The 16362-nt window shown below is 39.0% G+C and overlaps 2 protein-coding genes across 6 annotated transcripts in view; both read left to right on the top strand.

Moving 5' to 3' along the window:
- Positions 1 to 1034: 1034 nt before the first annotated feature.
- Positions 1035 to 16362, top strand: part of LOC120417756 (breast carcinoma-amplified sequence 3 homolog) — a 36878-nt gene continuing 21550 nt past the window's right edge. For 3 of the 5 annotated variants that reach the window (XM_039579911.2, XM_039579913.2, XM_039579915.2), the window contains exon 1: positions 1036 to 1741. The gene's annotated coding sequence lies outside the window, so the exon portion shown is untranslated. Of the gene's footprint in view, positions 1742 to 16362 lie in introns of all 5 variants that reach the window. The other 2 variants (XM_039579914.2, XM_039579912.2) reach the window with 2 other exon arrangements.
- Positions 7891 to 8877, top strand: LOC120417766 (uncharacterized). Its single transcript, XM_039579927.1, has one exon. It carries the CDS (start codon positions 7891 to 7893, stop codon positions 8875 to 8877), a length of 987 nt encoding a protein of 328 aa, XP_039435861.1.

Below are 16362 nucleotides of genomic sequence, written 5' to 3' on the forward strand. Positions count from 1 at the left end.
ACACTCTCACTTTTAATTTCTCTATCGAGAAATTAAAAGTGAGAGTGTGTGCGTGCAACATGGAGTTAAACTTTTTGAAAAGCCTTGGTAAGCTTCACAGCAACTGCACAGAAAGTTTAACTCCATGTTGCGATTTGACAGCTCGATAGTAAGATGGTATTAAAATACTGAAGTGAAACAATTCTTCGTTAAGAATTGTTGCCAACGGGTTACAGTTGGAGCAAATGTAAATTTCCGGCTAGTTCCCTCCTTGACTTGATACATAGTTAAACTAACAAGTTATCGTACCCAATAGAGTTATTTACGTGCGCATGTATTGCGTGTACGTACACGAAAAAAAAAGTGAGGTTAAATTTTGTCTGGCCAGCAAAATCAAATGGTGCGCTAGTGTGCGTACGCGAAACGTCATAAAGCTCTATAAAACAACAAATTACAAAAATTACTAAAACAATTGCTTCTCAAACACTTTCAGTTTGTTCACCTTTTGATCTTCTACGGACCAAATCAAATCGAAATACGAGCAGTTTAATCTAAAATAAAACTGAAGAATTCCAAAACTCTGTTATGAATTGCAAAAGAATTTATTGTATCATGATTATTCACCAATAAAACCGAATTGAATTGAATTGAATTGAATTGAAAACTGAAGAATTTAGAGTCCCTATTCAGCACGTGTTTTGTTGAGACAAACGATACAAGCACCATGTTGTTGTTGTTGGAAAATCTGACAGCCGCGCCCGTTAGGTCGAAAGGGTTTAGCCGACTAGGTCGACTCGATGGTTCTATAGGGTTGTTCTTCTCAACAGGAAAAATTAAATAAAATTAATTATTTAATAATTTAATTATATTTTTTTCGCTAAACATAATTTCTTCACAGCGTATGATAATTTTGAATTCAAAGAGAGCAAGTGATAAATCATCACGTGGGCAAGTGTGAGTGTTTTGTATTTTGAGAGAGAGAACAGCGAATCGATTGGTAAAGTGTGCGAGTGTGCGTGTGTTTGTTGCAATATTTTGTGTATTTTGTGTTGAATGGATGCAACAGCGAGAGCGAGAGGTGATGAAGAGCGAGGAACACAAAGTGAGAGAGGAACATTCACGGAGGAGGAAGCGTTAAGCAGAGAGTAAGCAGTAGAACTGCTGCCAGAGACGTTTGTTCAACAGAGCAGTAAAGAAGTCTTCACAGTCACGGCATACAGTTGGATTGCGTTTGTGTGTCTCTCTTTTGTCCAGAAAGTTTTCATATATATCCTAAGCAAAAGTGTAGAGGCCACTTCTGCTGCGAAGGCACTTCCGTGGGCGTCCTGAACCGAAACAGGAAGTGCTCCCCCCCTCCCTCGGGTGGTTCCTTAAGGATCGATCCCAGAGTGTAGCCAAGAGAGTGGTGTTTGTGGTGTAGAGAAGTGGCCCAGGAAGAAAACGAAAAAATCAACAGCAGAAGGGAGGTGCCCTTGACGCCAAGAGAAAGAAAAGTGGATTAGCAGAAAATCGCCATTACAGTTTTTCCTGGAGAGTTTGCAGGAAAAGTGGTGTGATCCGCCCCCCCTCGCGCGAGTAAGGAAGAGCAGAAAGTGTTCCAGGGAACGGAAACAACGCAAACGCTTTTCTTCGCGAGGAACCAAAAATCAACCCTGAACAAAAACGATGACGCAGTTTTTGTTTTGATCAATTTCATCTTTTTTCGCTGCTTTTTTCTTCAAAACAACAGAGAAAAAATATGAATATTGAGTGCACAGTAAGAGTGAGTATTAAGCTTCGACCATTTGCTCTATTTTTAGCTTAAATTGAGATTTTGCACAAAAATGGCTTCAGAGAGGGTGGTATTTTTCCATCTACAGTCAGGGGGAAATTTCACCACAGGGCCCATCCACCCCCTGTTGCAGGAAATCGACATTGTGACGTTCTCATTGAGAATCAATAGGAGATAAGGGAATTCAGTAAGTGGAAAAGCTACCCAAATTTTCATTTCTGGGGCCCCACTTATCGTCTCTTTGTCCTTCATCCAATCTGTTTTTTCCAAGTCGTCGATTTTTTTCCTCCGTCAGCCCCATGGTACCAACACCAAGACATTCCAAGCTCTCTGTATTGCAGGGTTGTTACGGACGGCGCGGATCGCGCGGATGGCGCGTTTCGCGCGGATAGCGCGGATCTGGCGCGGATTTGCTGGCTAATTTTGCTCAGGCGCGGATTTCGCGCGGATGGCAATTTTGATAAATAAATTAATTGAGAGAGATAGAATTTCTTTCAAGTTATTAAGAAAAATATTGTCAGGAATTACGATAATTTGTTTTTTCCTTTGAGTGCAAGAATTTCATATTTTTTATTAATTGAATTTTCTTCTGAAAATGTTTGTTTGTATTTTCTTAGTACGAAACGTGGAAAAATGAAGATGAAGATTATGTAGAAATTATTTTTTATATGTTTCTTGTCATTTCTTAACATCTCCGGCTCTGAATATTTCATTTCTTTGAGTTTTGAGTTTTTCAAGTTTTGAGTAATGATTTTGAACCTTATTTATTTTTAATTTTATACTGAATTTATTAAATTTTTAACGTTGTAAATCAAATATTACAAACTTTTCCCGAAGATATAGAAATTAGAATGTGTAACAAAAACTATTTTTGGGGCTTGTTCTGGTGGGCGCCAAATATGAGCTTGATTGAACGTAACAGAAGCTGACCTCCACTTTAAAATTTTAGATGGAATTTAATCGTAGAAATATTTTTTTTTCAAGATTTTAACATTCTTGGCGAAAATAAAAAGATCAGAACATTCAAAGCTTCTGAAATTCAAACAATCGAAACTTTTTTTTGTTTTAATACTTTTTAGGCCGTTGCAATTATTTTTTGAAGTTTATGTCCCTCAACTCTGACCAAAGTCGAGGGGGGAGGCAAAAAAAAATGGGAAATTAAAATTGAATTTACGAGCCACGATTTGAACATTTGAATGAAAAAAGTGTTTAAAAATGCATTATACACCTGTCCAGTTGTTTTGCAATCATTAGTTTCCAAAATACCTAAGTATTGACAAACATGCAGAAAATGCGTTTTAGATTGTTTTTAGTTGCTTTGACTTTTATTTTCATTAAAATTTTGAAGTTCTTTCGATTTTAACAAAAAAAAAATCAAAATACATATTAATTTTTGTTCGAAATTTCTAAAATTTCAATTTAAAAAATCTGAAATTTCTAAATTCAAAATTTTAGAAATCTGAAATTCAAAATACCAAAAATTTGAAGATTAAAAAAATCAAAATTAAAAAGTTGAAATTTAAAAACTAAAAAATAACAAATTCAAAACAATATAGAAAACAACAAAAAAAAATCTAATTTTAGTATTCTTAAGCTTTTAATTAAATTCTTAAATTCTTGAATGCCACAATTTTTGAAGTCATTTTTTCTGTTAGAGATTTTGAAATGATGAGAAGACAATATTTTAAATATCGGAAATTAAATTTCTTTCGTAGTGAAATTTTAGCGAGGATTCTGGATTGAAAACTGTATAAAAGTTCGTAGATTTTGAATTTTTAGACTATCGAAATTTAAAATTTTATCTACTTATAATTTTAGATTTGGATTTATTTTTGAGCTTATATTTTTGAAGTTAAATTTTTAAGTTTTTAAATATTGTATTTTCTATTTTGAAGATTTTTTCATGACCTTTGCTTCTACCGTCTCTTTAGGTATTTTTAAAAATGGATTTATTGTTTTCATTCTTTTGGAGCTTTTAAACATAAACCGAGTTTTTTTTTATCAAATACTTTCTGTATTAGTTTTTCCTCATTAAAAAATAAAATTTCTTTAATGTTGATCGCGATATTTTTTTATATGGCGCGGATTTCGCGCGGTTTCGGAATTTAGGTCGGCGCGGATTTGGCGCGGATTTTTTTTCGACTCTCCCGTAACAACCCTGGTATTGGTACCGCGATGGCACCAACACATCCAAGATGTTTGGCACTGTGGTGAGCAAAACATTGACTAAACTGTTGTTTGTTAGAACCCCCCCTCCTCCTCCCACCCTTCTCATGCAACCAGAGGTTCCATCACGGAACACCTTCTGAACTGCGTATGGTGGAAAATAACGCGATGGAGAAGGCTTAACAAAGGAGGGGGGGGGGGGGGTATTGAGGTGTGAGTGTGCAAAGTGAAAACCAGCTGAAAACTGTGTGCATGTAGTAACGCGAGCGAACGGACTAGGCCTGGCAAAACAAAGAGACGAAAACATGACGACGACGAGGATGGCGAAGTAACGGGGCTGGACTGCTGTTTGTGGTGGATCGCCAGTGGGCCAGCCAAACTAAGGCAGTCGCAGTTTTGTTGCTGTTGGATATGACCAAAACAAACCTTCACGGATCACGGGGCACGGTTTAGTTGGTGGGTTCGGCTGGAGGTTTGGAGAAGCCACCAGAAGGATGGTATGATGGGCTTGTCAACATACAAAATAAAGGAGGTTCGATTCAAAGATTTGAGGAAATCAGACCAGGAAAGATTCAACTAGTTGAGAGTAGAATAAGGTTACAGATTTTCTGACATAAGTATTTCGACACCTTTAAAACAACTGTGTTTTAAACTACTGTACATCAAGGTCCGACAAATTTGATAAAAGTTAAATACGGTTAGACAGGGCTTCGGTAACCAAGCCAATTCTGCTCTTTTAAAGTACTTTTGAATGTCTGAAAGTAAAAAAATACATCATTTATAATTTAGCAAGAGACTTGCTTGTTCAGTTTTATTTGAGCTGTTTATTACTCACATATTATATGAGTAATGTGTAGTCAAAAACACATTATGAAAGCTGTATGTAATTCATGTTGCAGATAGGCCGATAACACCGACCAACAAAATTTCTGCGCAGGCTCACCTTAAGTTTGAGGTCCCCAGAAACACGTACAAATTGAATTTCCAAAAAAAAAAAAATAGGCAAGGCCGAATGGGTTCTCTCCAAAGTTTATATAAAGAATTAGTGCTTATGTGCAACAGCGACGAATCGCCCTAATTTTCCATACAAACTTTGGAGAAAAATCATTCAGCCCTGCCCTAATATTTTTGAAACAATCAAAGTGTACGTGTTTCTGAGGACCTCAAACCTAATACTTCCCCTCGAGTATAACCTGCGCTGTCATTTTTGTCAATTTTTGTTGGTCAGTGTAATAGAAGTGGACCAATAAAGGGTATATTTCCCCTAGTAATCCGAAATAAAATCGGTACATTTTCCCTTCACATGTTATAGTTCCAAATCTGTTTCAGCCGAAATCAACCTGACTTTGACTAACCAACGGGGTATAAACTAAAAAAGTGTCAAACGAAAAAGTGACCAAACACCGGAGGTTGAGTGTATTCAAACTCTCCCCGGTCACGCATTTTTTCCTATTTACCTAATATCTTTAAATTAGACTGTCACACTAGGCCGTCCCCATTGTGAGAAAATCTCATGTTTTTTTCATGAAATGTTTTTAACAAATATCGTTTTTGAGCGAGCAAAATAAAAATATCCAAAATATATGCCTTCCCGTTTGTAATCATAGTAGCCAACGCTTTATGCTAAAAACGCTTATATACCAAGAATTTTCAAAATTCCTCACTTTTTGTTCACTAAATATCTCGGCTTTGCGTGGACTTAAATTGAATGGTAAAAAAGCAAAATGATCTCCGTAAAATTTCCTATAAGCTTAATGCATTAGTTTTGGCTGCAAAATTTTTTGGATTGTTTTGGGAGGTGAATTTTGAAAAATTTTGGCTAAAAAATACAAATTTCTCTTCCTAAAACGCCCTGCAAGCTTTTATGGCCTATGTCTGAACAGAAATTTGTTCAGGGGACATTAAACTATAACTTGAAGCCCAAGGCGACCAAATTTGAATGACTTTAGTGTAGAGTTATGAGTAGTTCCAAGTGTAGCATCTACACATAAAATGAGTAAACCAAGTTCAGCGTGTAAGTGGAGAGATGTGTCAGACGAACGAACGAACATGAGCGAGAGAGTAAATGTCAAACGTCAGTTGTGATTAAATTGCAGCATGGAACGGATGTGTGTTAGGAGAGTGAAGATTCTACAATTGGCGCAGCCGGTACGATAAAATTTGTTTGTTGTTGCGATTTTTTTGCTTTTGCGTTTCTGGTCAGCGGATGACCTGAGATATGTTTTGATCCGGGTGAGGTGAGGAGAGCAAACATGCCAATGGTGCACCGGGTAAGAGTTGCGAGGCCGCTTGAAAGATGTATTTCAGCGATTCTCAACCTTCTTCTAGGCCGGTACCCCCTGCCATGTAAATCAAGTAGGCCCGGTACCCCCGTTGAGAATCGCTGATGTATTTGATGATCAATCTGAAGTTTGAGTTTAGTGTTGTTGTTTTGCTGTTTGTGAGTAAATAAAAGAGCGAGACCGGTTGAAGCCCGAAGCGCCACCCAAACAAAAGAGCGGGACCGGTTGAAGCCCGAAGCGCCACCCAAACAAAAGAGCGGGACCGGATGAAGCCCGAAGCGCCACCCAAATAAAAGAGCGGGACCGGTTGAAGCCCGAAGCGCCACCCAAACAAAAGAGCGGGACCGGTTGAAGCCCGAAGCGCCACCCAAACAAAAGAGCGGGACCGGTTGAAGCCCGAAGCGCCAAATCCAGAGAGGCAGAAGCGCAATCGGTTGAAGGCGGAGGGAAGGACACAATAAAAAAAGGCGTAAAACATTTGTTGTTCAGTTTTAACAGTTGCTCGTGGGAAGGCCGAAAAGGGGATCTGCTGAGTTGGTCGAATCGATCCCTGGTTGGGATTCCGAACAGATGAGAGGATGAATTCGTTGAAGGTGTGATCGATGACGTGAGTTCTCATCTCACAAAATGCGCAAGAAGTTTGACAGCTCTTTACAATACTTTGAGGTAACAAGGTAGGACAGAAATCAAGATAGTTTTGTAACATGTGATCGTATTGTTCCGACACGAAAAATTTTGTTGGCTGACAGTTGTGCGAGGTGAGGTTGATTAAGTGATTATGCAAGATTACAGAAATCGAGTTGGATTGGGTTTGGCTGTTATTTTGTTTCAGCATAGAGCCGGACCTTATTTGTATATTTGCGAGTTCTTATGAAATGTAAAGCATAACTTTTGTGGGATTGTCGTGACATTTATAGGTTGTCATTGAGACAGTGGAGACGGAACATTTGATGTATGGACGGTGTTTATGATAGAAGGGCTGACTTTGAATATTCTAGCCATTTTGGAAGTTGCACCGAGTGAAACTCGCGTTGACCAATGGAAAACTCCATAGTGAGATCAATGTTTGGATGGGGCCCGACGAGGTGATCGAATGGATCTGTAACGGAAGATTGTGGTGTTGATTTGGTCGAAGAGAGTGTCTTCTGGACGTAAAGACTGAGGAGGTTATTTGTTCGTTTTGTCTCTTGAAAGGAAAAGAGCATTTAACAATTGTGTATGCAATTATGTTACTGTAGAGGCATGAAATATGTTCGATAAACTGTTGAAGACAGTTGATAGCAAATGAAGGTTAACTGGAGTGCTAAGGATGTTCCGATTGAATCTCTGAGAGATTTCCGTGAACAGCTTGAGATGATAGCAGCCGGAAGGACGGAAGAAGGTCTCGATATGAACTGAAGGTTTTGGTTCTCGTGTGCTAATTGTGCTTTCTTTGTACTCTTTTATTGATTATCAGCCGAGTCCTTAATCTAATAAGATCAAGACTATTTTGCTCACGGCTGATTGATAACTGAACTTTTGAGGAAGCTTTAAGAGGTGTATGATTATGGAAGTCAACTGCAAGTTTATTCTGTTAATGTATATCTTTTTTTGTTGGAAGAGAGTAGAGAAGTGAGGTGCTTATATTAATAAGAATAGGTTCTGGCGCTGCCTACATGTGTTGTCTAAAAGAGTTCAATCGTAAATAAGGCGATGGCTCGAACCCTCGGCCTATCCTTCGAAAAGTGTAACGTGACGGTCATTGGAGCCAACGCAGTGAAGACGCAAGCAAAGAAGGGAGTCAACCTTACCTTCTCGTCAAGGTACTGTCAGTTCCAAGACAACATCTCGTGTCTGATTTCGGACAACCCCACGAGACGGATCCCGTCGGCGAGAATCGAGACAGCTGCCTGGCACATCCCGAGCGACGTGTTCCTGGCAGACCCGAAGTTCAGCGAGCCGCACGAGATCGACCTGGTCATGGCGTCGAACTACGTGTGGAACTTGCTGCGAACGGATCGAGTGAAATTGGCGAACGGCACCGTGACTCTGCGTGAAACCGATCTGGGCTGGATCGTGACTGGCGTGTACGACCCGTTCCAGCAGCTGAGTTGCCAAGTCGTCCACTCGAACATCACGCTGAAGGATCATCTGAACAACGCAATCGAGAAGTTCTGGCTGGTCGAAGAACTAGCCGACAAGCAGTTGCAAACCAACGAAGAACAGGAAGTGGAAGAGCACTTTCGCGGCACTCACGGCCGCGACAAAAGTGGCCGCTTCGTCGTCCAGTTGCCGTTCAAGGACACGGTTCTTGAGCTGGGCGACAACCGAGTCCAGGCGTTGAGAAGATTCAACCTGCTGGAGCGCCGTCTGTCGCGCAACCCGGAACTCCGAGAACAGTACACGGCGTTCGTCGAAGAGTACGAGGCACTGGGTCACTGCAAGGAGATTTATGAACAACAAGACCCACCAGAAGTGCCTAAGTACTACCTGCCGCACCACGCTGTGCTCAAACCGTCCAGTTCGTCCACGAAGCTGCGAGTGGTTTTCGACGCCAGCGCCAAGGCCGACAAGTACTCCCTGAACGATGTGTTGAAGTTGGGACCGACCGTCCAGAACGACCTGTTCTCCATCGTTCTTCGATTCCGTCGTCATCCGGTCGCATTAACCGCCGACGTGGTGAAGATATATCGGCAGTGAATACTGAATATGTGGGACGAGCGATCATAACATTCATTTTGCTCCAGAAGAGGTGATAGTGAATTGTTGAAGTTAAGATCAAATGGTTGACAAAATTTGTTCCGCTGTAATGCTATGATTCTCATATTTGAAAGTTGGATGTCTTGATTAGGATGTTTTCATTGGCTTGCTTAAGGGATTTCAGATAAATTTAGGAAACGTCTTGTTTTGATGGATACGGCTTGATTGTTGACCCATACCCCTGAATACCCATATTTACACTTAGAATTGTTGGGCACACGCCGCGGAGTATGAACCGGCGACCACTGGATTGTGAGTCCGTTTGCTTGCTCCACGCGAAAGGGTCATTGAAATAGTTAATCTCACAAGATTGCTCCGTAAGGGGTAGAGGAAACTATGGAGCTCTAGCGTACCGTATTAAAATGAATCTGCTTCACAAATAGGGATTAAATATTGTTATCAGCATGCTCCATGGAGAATGTATTATGTAGGAATTGAAGAATCATCCTTAATTCATACTGTTAAATAAAACGAATGAAAAATGGGTCAATGCTGGAATTAGGGTTCTAAGACTTTCTAAAGACAGTTGAATCAGAGGGAGATTTTTTTTTCTCGCTTATTTTCATCGGACAAGGAGAGAGATGTAGAGTTATGAGTAGTTCCAAGTGTAGCATCTACACATAAAATGAGTAAACCAAGTTCAGCGTGTAAGTGGAGAGATGTGTCAGACGAACGAACGAACATGAGCGAGAGAGTAAATGTCAAACGTCAGTTGTGATTAAATTGCAGCATGGAACGGATGTGTGTTAGGAGCGTGAAGATTCTACATTTAGTACACTTTTTTATTCGAGCTCCGCGCGCGAGTTGTAAACCATTTTTGGAAATTTTTTGTTGTATGAAAACATTGTTCCTGACATCTTAATCTATCATTCTAGGGGTGAGCATCGAAGATTTGACAACTTTTCATTTTTTTTGGGACGGCCTACTGTCACATAGATTGAAATCGCAACTTATTATGAAACTTTGGAAAAAGCAACAATTTTTGTCTGCTTTTTGCAAGATGAAGTTTGTCAGGACAGCTCGTTTTTAATATTTTTAGATAATTGAGAAAATAGAAAAAAATAGTTCAAATATAACTAAAATTTGATTTGAATTTTTTAATATTCTGCTGTTTCATCTACCGAAAGTATTCTAAACTAATTAAAAATTTGAAATGTGTTTATCTTCATCAGTCATCATCTCCAAATGATGATGCATTTTATCGAGGATTTGAGAACCCCCTATTCAAAGTAGAACGATAGGAACCGTGCAAAATTTGACAAACATTTTTCAACATCTTAACGCCTGCTTAGGCGTATCCTCAACTTTTTTTTATCATATAAAAAAAACAACTTCTAGCGCTACAAACATAATCGGAGTGGATATTTTCATATCGCCCTCAAAATTGTAAATAACTAAAAAATAAAATCAAATTATTCGCTCTACAGCATTGCCTTGGCGTTCTCCTACTCGAAACTAGGAGATTCCTACTCGAAACTAGGTGTTCGAAGGTTTGGTTGTCGAGGCAACTGCAAACTTTTTTTTACACATTAGCTTCCATCCACCCCGGGATTCGAACTGACGACCTTTGGATTGTTAATCCAAATGCACGGAGAAAAAAGAGTTCCAAAAACATATCATGGGATTTGAACACTTAGTTTGTGGTTGTGGTCCCATTTTCATGAACGCTTATTCACCATTTTGGGAACTCTTTTTTCTCCGTGTGCCTACCAGCGACTCCACCGAGGCAGGAACCAGGGAGACGACTCCTACACCTGGATTGAGCTAACGACCTAACCCTCTAGGTTAGACCGGGGCCAACATTTATTTCCTCATCCGACGGAAGACGTGGTCAGACAAATTTCGTCTCGAAAAGTGCCACCGGGACCGTCTGGGATCAAACCCAAGCCGACTGGGTAAAATAAAAAACTAATCATTCTATATTTATTTGAAGACCATTTAATCGAGATAGGTAATTGAATGGTAATTTTCTGCAAAACACCAAAAACGCTACATTGAGCAGCCATATCTGTGTGAACTGATCTTTACTACCAATTTTTACTGCACAGTGCACAAGTGCAACAAAGTTTCACATTTTTTTACGAGTCAGCCATCTGAAAACAGCAACAAACCTGTTCAAAAACACCCCAAACAACCATTCGCTTAATAAATGAAAATTCAAACGAACCAATTTATCAGTGATTTGTATTAAAAACACACTCAAACCCAGTGGTATTGCTCATCGTTTGACAGATTTCCGTTCTTTATGCTTGTTGAAAGTTGCATCAAATTACTGCAAGCGAAAAGAAAAATCAGTGCTACAATGTAAGAAGTTTTGTGTGTATTTTTTTTTTCAATGCAATCTGTATTGGTGAAAGATTGAACCCGTTTACGACCACTTTGAAAGTGTGAACAGAGAGAAAAATATACCTACTTTGTTTTGCAAACAGTCACCATCCACATCCACACACACACATCGTCACATCGCACATCAGCTGGAAAAGGGATCGAGCCTGCGAAAATAGGGTTTGGCCAGTCTGCCTGGTTTTTACCTGGGTATGTGTGGGTGTGTGTCACACTGACACGCACGCACACCACCGCAAAAGGGCAGAGTTGGGGCTGCTACTCAACGCGCCCCAATATCTCCACTTGCGGTTAGGAGTGTGTGTGTGTGTGTGCGTATTTCTCTTTGTTTTGAACGTGCTTAGCAATAACATCGCCATCGGGCCAGGCCTCAACTGCAGCTGGCAGTGTAGTGTGTCGTCGTTTGAACTCATGAATCGAAAAAAAACAAACCCAAGTCGCTCTGGGGAGCAACATTTTATTCCTGGATTGCACTTTGGAGCTGTATTGCTGCGAGATATTTTTTTTGTCATGCAAACTTTGAGTTGAGGAGGATGTCTGTGCATAAGTGAAGCAGTTAATGGGTTTTCAAATAATTACTTTTCACAAAAGAGGGTAAATTCTCGTATGTTTTTCATGTTAAGCACTCGTTCCTAACTACATCCAATTTGCTGATTTTCACTATTTAAACAACTAATTTTGCAAAACTTTTGATAGAAACTTGCTTGCCCACTTCTTATTGATATCAGTTGAAAACGCATTTAATGAGCTGTAAATGAATGTCAAAGTGCTGATATGGCAACATTAGATGCACGCTGGAATTAGATGCTGTTCCCCTATAACTTGGTATTTAATTGTTTTTTAGAGGATGAGAATTATGGCATAAATTGCATTACTCAGAGTATTTTTCTAAAGAAAAGGACAACAAGAATATGTCAAGAGTATCTGACAACCCTATCATAAGTCATGAACACTTAGGAGTGAAAACGATATATTTTTCATCACGCGACCCATAAATAAAGTACATAAATTGAAATAACTTTCTAATAAGTCATAGAGTTTGTGGATCTGGTAACTCACAATGAGATCAGATGCACAGTAAAAAATGTTACTTAATCCACCTTAAGGTGGTTGGTGCCTTCCTCGCATTCATGTTGTATTTTAGGTGGTATTTACAAATTAATTTAAGAGTTTTTTAATTTTTTTTTCATTTGTTTATTTTTAATTTATTGATTTTACTTGAACAGCAATTTTCAATTCTTTTTTTTACCAACTCTTCAAAATAAAGGTGAAAAGTCTCATGAGTTATATATTTCATAATCTTTGTCGAGACAAAATGATGCAGCAACATAATTAATACAGATTTTTTCCAGAAGAGACGCAGACACTGCTTAAGCGATGTGGCAACCGGGCGATACGCATGCAAGGGGGTGTGGCTGCCAATCCCTCGCGTGGTCAAAAAGTCAAAAAAGCAAAAAGACCCAACCTTTGAGGTTATGCAAAAATCACCCTTTTTTGTAGCTACAAAAAAACTTTTTCTTGGCATAACTTTAAAAGTACTTCACTAAACAGAATAAAATTTAATAGGGTCTTAGGGGACCCCAAAACGAACAGAAAAAGGCTGATCCGGCCAAAATCGGTACAGCCAGTTCTGAGATAATCGTGTGGAAAAAAAATCATGTCTACACACATCCCCACAGACATTTGTTCAGAATTTGATAGGTTCGAAGAATTCGATAGGTATACGTGAAGGTATATCTAGGAGTCGTATTTAAGAAGTTCATTTTTTGAGTGATTTTATAGCGTTGCCTCAGTGAGGTGAGGAAGGCAAAAAATCGTGGTTAAATTACATCTGAAACGGAAAACATCTTTTATGTCAGATATAGGTTTAATTTTACCTCTAATAATGTGTAAATTTGCATCTGACAGACGCTAGGAAACAATATCTGTAATCCCAAAAAATCTAACCTGCGATTGTTATATCGCCTCAACTTGCCGCTGTGAATTATAAAAAAGCCTTGATAATAATAAGCCTATTAATAATTTTTTACTTGAATACCGTTGAAAATACTTTACAAAAAATTAAAAATGACTTTAAAAAATGAAGTTTAAAATTTGTAATGAAATTTGGAGGCAAATAAATTAGTTGTAATGTTTTAATAAGGTGTAACCTTTGTATCAACAGGCAAGGTTACGCCCTAATCAAAAGTTATCACGAGATTTTTTTTAAAATAATGTTTTCCTACTATGCAACTGAAGTCATCGCTCAATTAAACTTTATTAGTTTGACTATTTTGTACCTCTTTAACCAGAGTAGACGGACTTTAAAAACACGTTGATGTATATAATAGATGAATAAATAAAGTCCAGACTCGATTATCCGAAGATTTTTATGGGACTTCGGATAATCGTATCACAAACAAAAAAATGTTTCTTCGATTTTTTTTTATTTTCTTACTTTTAACATCAGATTCGAGTCCTGCGATCCCATTTTAGTCAAATTTGAAAGGTTGATTGCCTATTCAATAAAAAATGATTTTTTTCAATATTTCAACAAAGCCATTTTGGCCGCCATCTTGGATTAAAAAAATCTAAATCACTTTAAAATAGTTTAGGGGTCAGTTTAGGAGAATCAAAACTAATACAACGAAAAAATTGTTTTTCATGAGTCGATTATCCGAAGTGAAGTTTTGTCAAGGCCTTCGGATAATCGAGTCTGGACTGAACACCCAAAATTCAGAGTCGAGAGAATCGTTCCCTCAAATTTATTGAGGGCTCAGTGCCTATGCCAACCGAAAGAATAATGCTACCAGCACTCATTATCATAACAAATATGTTCATTCGTTAATTAAAAGAATAAATCTCTAACAAGTGTCATACATCGACATCTGACCTCTCTTTAACCACCAAGCTGTGGTGGCAGAGGTAGTCAAGTCATTGGGTTAGTCCAGAGCGTCCAATTTCCCGGGGTTACAAAATTCCCGGGAAACGGGAAATTTTCAACAAATTTATGTTTAGGCGGTTGCAAATATTTTTCAAAGTTTATGTCGCCCCTTTTTTGTTTTTTTTTTTGTTTTGACGGACGAACATTTTTTTGCAAATGAACTCTCGTCCATCTCGAGCTGTGTTCTCTGTGTCCGTGAATGGTACTACTATTCTCTCAACTCGAGGCCATTATTCTCTCGGATGAGTGCTGCCCAGTTTTGGGTGTAGAAGGGGAGTTGACGGAAAGGAGTCATACAGGGTTTCCACCAAACTATTTTTAGCAGAAATCGGTTCTATAAGCTAAAATCACGCATATTCCTTACCGGGTTCTTATCCTGTACTCTATTCAAGCATACAAGTGGGTGTAGTGTCCTTTTGATGTCCTGCTGCTTCTTGCTGCTGGTCAGCTCTTGAACACAAAGGAAAACTAATTTGCAACGAAGGCTGACTAGCTAGCTAGCTAGTGTGTGCCACTAGAATGATCTATTCTCACGAGATAACCATCCATCGCTCTACCCACATGCCAGGAAAACCTGTCTGGTCGTAGGGTCAACGGGTAGGGTGTACTACTTTATTGTAAATTAGGCAAAAAATCGAATTTTCTTGATATTTAATTAACTCAGGCATGTTTTTTAAGTTGTTCAAATTGAGGTTTGTTACCCTAAAAAATCTTCACGTCATCACCAGCGGCCTCAATCAACGACTTGGCAACATAATCCCAAAAATGGAAGCTTGCCCTCCCAGGGCAGTGGGTTCAGCTCACAGCTTCGCGTGGGAGGACATCAAGTCAGGCTCGAAATGGCTAGCTGATATCTAGTTGGGCCTCGCAGAAGCTCGTTTTCACAGCAGAGAGTTTGGTTAGAATTGCTGTTGAAAGGGTAGTTTTTACTTCCTGACAAGCAGGAAAAAAAGGTCGAATCTTCAAATGCACCAGAAGAGGTCGGTCAGGAAGCTGCTCTCGGGGCGGCCTGCAATCATTATCATCGCCGCCGCGGCTTCATTATTATTAGCGCACGAGAGGTTGCACAAACAAAGAAAAATGCAGCGTCAGCCATTCTGTTGTTGGCCGTTGCAGGTCTGAGCGCCCGAAATAACAGAACAAAAAATTAAACAAAAAAGCAGACTGATAGCCGCTTGCTCACTCGCTCCATCGCGTCCACCTTCAGCCCAGACTCAGCGAGCTGCAGCTATGACGATGGTGAAGACGACGACGCGATGATGATGGCAGTGACGGTACTGCGCAGAACACCAGACCAGACTTCAACAGCATGGCTCTGCTGTCTCGGGGATGGTCGCACCCCCCCTTCGTCAAGACGAAGTTTGAAGTGATTTATTCCGGCTCAGTGGTTTGGTCTGTGCAGGAAGGACAGGGTTTCGCAACAAGTTACAACTGTGTGTAATCGAATCAAGGTCCTTGAGGGTTTGTTTCAAAAGTTTCAATGGAAAATACCGTAGATTTTGATGTATTTCTAACTATTTTTCAACTCACTGAGTTACGTGCTTCACCTCTGTAGAAGATCACTTATCTTTCCATGGATTCAAATTCCTGTTCCCCTATTTCGGTTTTTTGAAAAGATCAGTTTTGATTCAAAAATTCATAACTCGGTTGAAGGTTTTTTGCCCATTCTGGAAATTTTTGAAAAGTCCCCTAAAACATATCAGAAGATAAAAAATAGTGTTTTTTTGCAAATCAAGTTTTAGTAACAAAAAGTGAAATTTAAAATCAGTAAAAAAAAAATCTTTTTTTTCAGTGTAGTCCTTATCCATACCTACAACTTTGCCGAAGACACCAAATCGATCAAAAAAATCCTTCAAAAGATACAGATTTTTGAATTATCATATATCATTTTTGTAGGGACAGCTGCCCAATTTGTATGAAAAATTATATGGACAAACTAATGATACAGAATGGTTTCTTTGAGCATACCGAATTCACCAAAAAAGTTTCAGCCGGATTAAAAAATTTAATAAAAAAAGATCGATTTCGTAGAGAACTGCTCATTAGCTAAATAGACAATTTTTATATTTTTGCTTTTTTCCACTTGAATATTACATATTTACAAATGCTGAATAATACCAGTTAATCCTCTACTGCCAAAATTATTTCTAAAATTTTTG

This window comes from Culex pipiens, chromosome 1 (genome assembly GCF_016801865.2).
Source record: "Culex pipiens pallens isolate TS chromosome 1, TS_CPP_V2, whole genome shotgun sequence".
Taxonomy (NCBI): Eukaryota; Metazoa; Arthropoda; class Insecta; order Diptera; family Culicidae; genus Culex; species Culex pipiens.